This window comes from Aplidium turbinatum, chromosome 13 (assembly GCF_918807975.1).
Source record: "Aplidium turbinatum chromosome 13, kaAplTurb1.1, whole genome shotgun sequence".
Classification (NCBI taxonomy): Eukaryota; Metazoa; Chordata; class Ascidiacea; order Aplousobranchia; family Polyclinidae; genus Aplidium; species Aplidium turbinatum.
The window spans coordinates 22,149,870-22,155,742 of NC_137484.1; the positions used below are offsets into that span (position 1 = coordinate 22,149,870).

General features: G+C 35.8%; 1 protein-coding gene across 2 annotated transcripts; it reads right to left on the minus strand.

Moving 5' to 3' along the window:
• Positions 1-720: 720 nt before the first annotated feature.
• LOC145782226 (uncharacterized) lies at positions 721-5,246 on the minus strand. 2 transcript variants are annotated; one of them, XM_082594002.1, is made up of 5 exons: positions 4,882-5,246; positions 3,887-3,941; positions 3,648-3,725; positions 1,835-1,954; positions 721-923 (listed from the first exon to the last, which is right to left on the minus strand). In XM_082594002.1, the coding sequence occupies exons 1-5, from the start codon at positions 5,202-5,204 to the stop codon at positions 828-830; spliced, it is 672 nt and encodes a 223-aa protein (XP_082450128.1). In that variant the 5' UTR covers positions 5,205-5,246; the 3' UTR covers positions 721-827. The 2 variants fall into 2 exon arrangements, with proteins under 2 accessions (XP_082450128.1, XP_082450127.1); XM_082594001.1 differs by having other exon boundaries at positions 1,835-1,957; positions 4,882-5,245.
• Positions 5,247-5,873: the final 627 nt, after the last annotated feature.

Here is a 5,873-nt window from a genome sequence, read left to right on the forward strand (position 1 = left end):
AGACCGAATTATTTACTTTTATGTTATTTTATGAAAGCAGAAAAATTATGGTGCTTACTGATATCTTGAAAACTTGACGTGATAGAGAAAATCTGACTTACGATTTGAGTTTAGCGGCCTAAATTCAGCTAAGATCACCAACTTTCATGACCGCCATGATTGGTTTGTCCATTCTGGTTTGACTCTCGGGGTGTGCGATTGAGCAACGCACGATAAGGACTGCTGTCCACTCAGCGGCATCTAATGGATGGAATAATTCCCTTGCAACAACACTTCAACAATCGGAAACTTTTTTCTGTCAATCTCGGTGACCGGTCCTGCGTCAGTGATTCAAAGCCTCTACAAGCATGCAAAACCGCAGGGTTAAGCTCTGCAAAAGGCTTTCCTAGTCCGAGAATAAAATATAATCAATTCTGTTGTTAAGAATGGCATAATAGAGCAACAAAACAACATCACCACAGATCTAACACAAATAGCAAAAGAACGAGAAACTTGAAAACGTTTTCATACAAGAGGCAGTCAGTGCTTGGAATCAACAACGAAAATGAAAGAAGAATTGGACTCATCTCATTGAAACTTCCAATTTTGTTCTCAAGTCTTATCATCACCTACTTAATAGTTTGCTTGCTTCTCAGTAAATAGGCTAACCTTCTGTTTGAATTGGAAAAACGAACATTAAAAGGAAAAAATCATTTCCGATTCGTCATCATCACTCCAGAGTTTTAACGAATGCTGTGAAGTTTATTGTTTACGAAATGATGCGCATTTTTACTTTGAAAATTTAATTATTGTAAATTTAGAATAAACGTCCAAAGTTCTTCGCGGAGTCAAGCCTTCTGGTTGATGTTGTTTGATGAATCTCCAATATCCCCGGTATCTGGAGTAGGTTTCACTTCCTCACGTCGTTTTACCGGAGTAGATGTCTAAAGTAATAGTAAGGCATTACCTGCTGGAGTCTGCCAGACGTTTCCAAGTAGGCTAAAGATTTTGTCGTATCTCAGCTTACGCCCCGTGCAGTGGCGTAGCTAGGGGGGGGGGGGGGGCGGGAGGGGCGGACCGCCCCGGGCGGCACGTCTGGGGGGCGGCACTTTCAGACAGGACGTTTTTTTTATAATAATGCAAAAGTACACGAAAAATAAAAGCATTTTTACATGCTTTTTCTTGAAGGGGCGGCAAAATCTGAATCCGCCCCGGGCGGCACATTCCCTAGCTACGCCACTGGCCCCGTGGTTGAAGATTTAAATCCGCCCCAATAGGTAGCTAACTTTAGGAACGAAGAAACCTCAAGATTAAGCGACTTTGGTTCGACCCTTGGGGTATGAGCAACCTCGGGGCTTGAGCAACGCACTTTAAGGATAGCTTTCCGTTCAGAAGCACTGAGTAAATGGGATAATCCACAGACAACAACACGTCGGCAATGCGAAACTATCTCCTTTGACATAGCACATGACTAGGGAACTGTGTTCCGAAAGCTAGTGCAATTCGCTACTACCAGAACGAACTCGCTGCATCAGGCTAAAACAGGTCGTTAATATCAACACTGTGAAGTAAAAAAATAACTCCTTTGAGTTCTTCACGATCTAGGTCGACATGTTGTCGTCGTGTGGAGGCTGCAAGCACAGAGGAATCTGTCTGGCAAACGAGGTCATGGAACTCCCATACCTGATTTGACTACAGATGAGCTGCCAGACTAAGATTGATCCAGCTTCGACATCACGCTAAAGCTTAAAACGAGTAACATATGTTTTGTTACCAACAATTCTTGGTTGCCACCTAAGGTTTGCCGGGGTCAATATGCGTTCTGCTGTGTAAAGATAAAGCTGCAACCACAAACCTGCAACAAATCCTGTACAGCATCTGTAATATCTCCAAGGCGAGCTTGAGTGGAAAGCAGAACTTTGGAGTGGCTGTCAATTAAATCTCCCATCTTTAGCTTCAAAATGTCAACGCTTTCCTTCTAAATGAAAGAATAACTTTATTAATCAACCAGATAACATAAGCATATTGATACACGCTGGGATATAGGTCCATAGCTTCACTCTTTAAAATGAGGATTGGTAATTTCAGCAGTGTGCCAGTGCGGTGCATAAGCAGATAAATGCCGTTAGACCGAGAAGTGTCGAATTTTGCTATCCCGATATTCACTTCCAGTGTAAAATCAACCCGAAGTAACTTAGCGCTTCTAAACTCGAAAATTGGTATCTTTAATGTAAGATAGGTAATTGGGTATGGTAATGTGTTGGCTATTATTAGTAAATATACATTTTTATTACAAAGGAAAAAACATGAAATGCCCCACCGCAAATGCTCCATAAGAAAATCAAGCGTACCCTACTGTTAACACACGCAAAGTGTCGAGTTCAGCCGGGATTTGCATGATTCGAAATTGAGCGTCTTATCCGATGAGCCATCTCCGCCATTTGAGTAACTTAGTAGCCTACACTACTTTTCTCTAACGTCAGCACATTTCTAGGCATTTGAAACTTTTCAAGGACTTTCAAAGCTTGCGACCCAAGTTTAGGAAGGACAGGAATAGCATACGGTTTCTGATTATTATTTTTTTATGCGCTATATCATTTTTACATAAGAACTTGAAAAAGACTCTCCTGCTGTTGCTGTGAAGTATAAAAGCACATTGTTTTCTATTATTGCGTCACACGGGATATTATGACGACTTTTAAGAATTTTGCAAGAAAATGTTATAAATCTTTGCAATAACTGATCCTGATGTTTCTAAACCTCTGTTCTGACTTCTCGGTGTTGAAAAAACTGCGGTTTGCAAATTATGCGAAGATCCATCGATTACAAAATACTTTCAAACGATGGATATCAGTAAATAAAAACAGTAAGATTTGGAAACTAACAAAAATTAGTAATAAAGCTTTCGCCATCGGAAAGCGGATTGTTTAGTTTTCTTATTCAAACAGAATTTAAATTACTATAATAATAATAATGGCATTAATATAATACTTATACATAATATTAAAATAATTTTTATTTGAATAAAAGCAATGAAGAAACTGGTAAAATGCGGCAAAAGCTTTATAGTCTAAATACTGTAATTGCAATAGTTACCAAATCTAATTGTTTTTATTCACTGATGTTAGAAATTAGTTTCGTTTTCTTATATTTAGCAAAAATCAATAGCCTGTTGTTCTACGGTTAAATTTCCTAGATGAAATCAACCTGACATGTTCTGAATATTCAATAAATTGTTAAATCTTGCGCGACTTGGAAAATCTCAACTAAATAATCAGCCCTTTTACTTTGATTTATCGTCTACAAACATCAAATCAATTTTTTTTTTTTTGTAACTAATTTTTTGTAACTATGTAAAAAAAAATCAAATCAATGTAATTTGGCTAAGATGAGGCTAAAGTTTGGCTGCTGTTTAATGGCCTGTCAGTGAAATCTCAACAAACATGAGAATCAAGGGGTGGTAAATAAAACTTCTAAGACCTCTGCCTAAGAAACTTAGTGAAGAAGATGTTTTTACCTAAAATTTGTTTGTGATAGTTACAAAAAACAAGCTTTTCTTATAAACCTAAAATGCCCATACAACAAAATCCGTCAGTTTTGCATTGATTTAATGTCTGCAGACGTTGAATCAAAGTACACATGAAGGATTTTGCAGTCCGGGTGATCACCTTCTCGCATTTGATATTTTCTACCAACGCCTTCTCCAATAAATCCATCCTTTGCTCCATTACAGATTTGACATCTCCCTACGTAATAAAAATGTGAAAAAATTAATGTTTTTGGAATTTTTAATCTAGATGGAATTTTTGAAGTGATAGCTCAACGTATATTTATTATGGAGGTACATAATAATATTATTTGAACAGTATTACAATATTTTAAAAATAAGTTAATAAAAATTTCTTACTTGTAGAACTTTTTGAATGATATTTGTCACTCCAAGTAGAAGAGGTTTAATTCCCCTGGATAAAAATAAAAAATTTTATGTTGAGCCAATAAAAGGTGTTCAATGAAGTACGCAAGATTTTTTAAGGGGCTTTTTTTTAGAAAAACACTCTTTTGCTTATTACAGCGAGCATAGACTATGGTCCATACTTATCGTTAGTTTACACCAGTCAAACTGGTATTTTGAAAATTATTCGTCAAATTTTTTTATAAGTCAAAAGACCCCCTCTTTGCGTACCCCATTGGCGGTGATACCGTAACTACTTTTAAGTTTTGAGTTACTTCTTTTTAAAACAACATCGCTCATTTTTAGTTTCATTTCGAATTTTTCATTAAAAAAAGTAAGTTTGTTTGGGTTTGAATTAAAATCATTTTTGTTGTTAATCTGAAACGAAAACAAAAGCACTACAATATTCGAACACATTGATCACATTTCAATTTAAAGTGGGCAGCCTAGACATTTTCTAAGAATTACTTAACTTCTTGTTATTTAAAAGTTGAACGTGTAAAAATTATTTTCCAAACAAAATAAAATTTCGTTGTACTGTTATTTCGTTTTGAATTGTTTTTTTTATTTTTATTTTGTTTAAAAAAAAAGCTTTTAATTTTCAGTGAGTTAGCTTTGCTAATTAATTTAAAACAAAAGTTTCATAAACACAAAATTGTCTACTGCCTACTTTTTCAAAAAAATAAGTGACTTTAGGCTCTTAAAATTTTGAATATTTTTGAGTGGCCTAATTCACACTTGCTTTTGAAAAAGGATTCCCTAATTCACACATTCACAATAATTTACACACACTTTTGTAACTAAGTAAACAATATCACACTAAATCAAGAAAAATAAATTTATTAATATATATAGAGCTTTCACCACACAAGTGTGGCTTCTTCAGTATAATCTTATTCAAATAGAATACTTTTGAAACCGTTTGAAGCTTTTGCAAGTTCATAGCTTACCTGTATGCAAGTTTGGTAGCGTATGTAAAAGTGAGAAAAATCAGCGTTGCTACAAAGGGAGCCAAACACAAATTCAAGTGAAGTCGCTGAACTTGTTTTTCAGCTTCTTCTGGTCCATACAATCTCAGCACTTCATCCACAGTTATGTCGTAGGATTCCTTGACAGAAAAAATTCCAGCAAAATAAGGGTCATCGGGGATGTGACGTTTTGGGGCTTCTTCTCCAAACAGCCACGCAAATAAATCAAATACTTCAGGTTTGTGTTCTAGTTTTTCATGACCAAAGATATAGTCATAAAAAGGAATAAAATCTTGAAAGGACATTATTGTTTATTCTGCCAAATCACTTTGGTTTTTCCAATAATTTTAAAAATACCAACTGGAAAATTTTTTTGTCTTGTGATGTCATAGTCGAAATTATGAAACAATACGAATTAAGAAACGTCACAAAGGACATTTAACATTAGTTTTTACGCCAAGGCGTGAGGGTCCCAATCTCATACTTTTCTGCACTCACCAAAGTACAAGACGATTGTTTGGCTATATCGGGGATATCTAAAAAAGGGGATACGAAGGCCTTTATTACATCTGACAATAGGAGGGCCTCTATCTATCCTGAATAATCTCTGATCGTAAAATCACAATTGGCACCGATAGTAATCTAAGAAACCTTGTTATGATAACCTACGTTGCGTCATTAGGCTACTAGGGCCATTTTTATTTTGACTTTGAAAAAAAAAATTTTTGACTTAATTTTTATCAAATTTTGCCTTTGTTTTGACCTAACGAAATTGCTTATTTGAGGAGGTCACTGTTCTTCCTTGAACTGATACCAGTTACCCAAACATAATAGCCTATTTTGTCGATTTCAGACCCAAACGTGTTCAATAAAAGGGGCTTGTACAATAAATGTTTGCCTTGATTGCGCTGCTTGTTGTCGCTCTAATCCAGCTTGATGCCGTTTACTTTTCCTGTGGCTTTCAACAAAATACT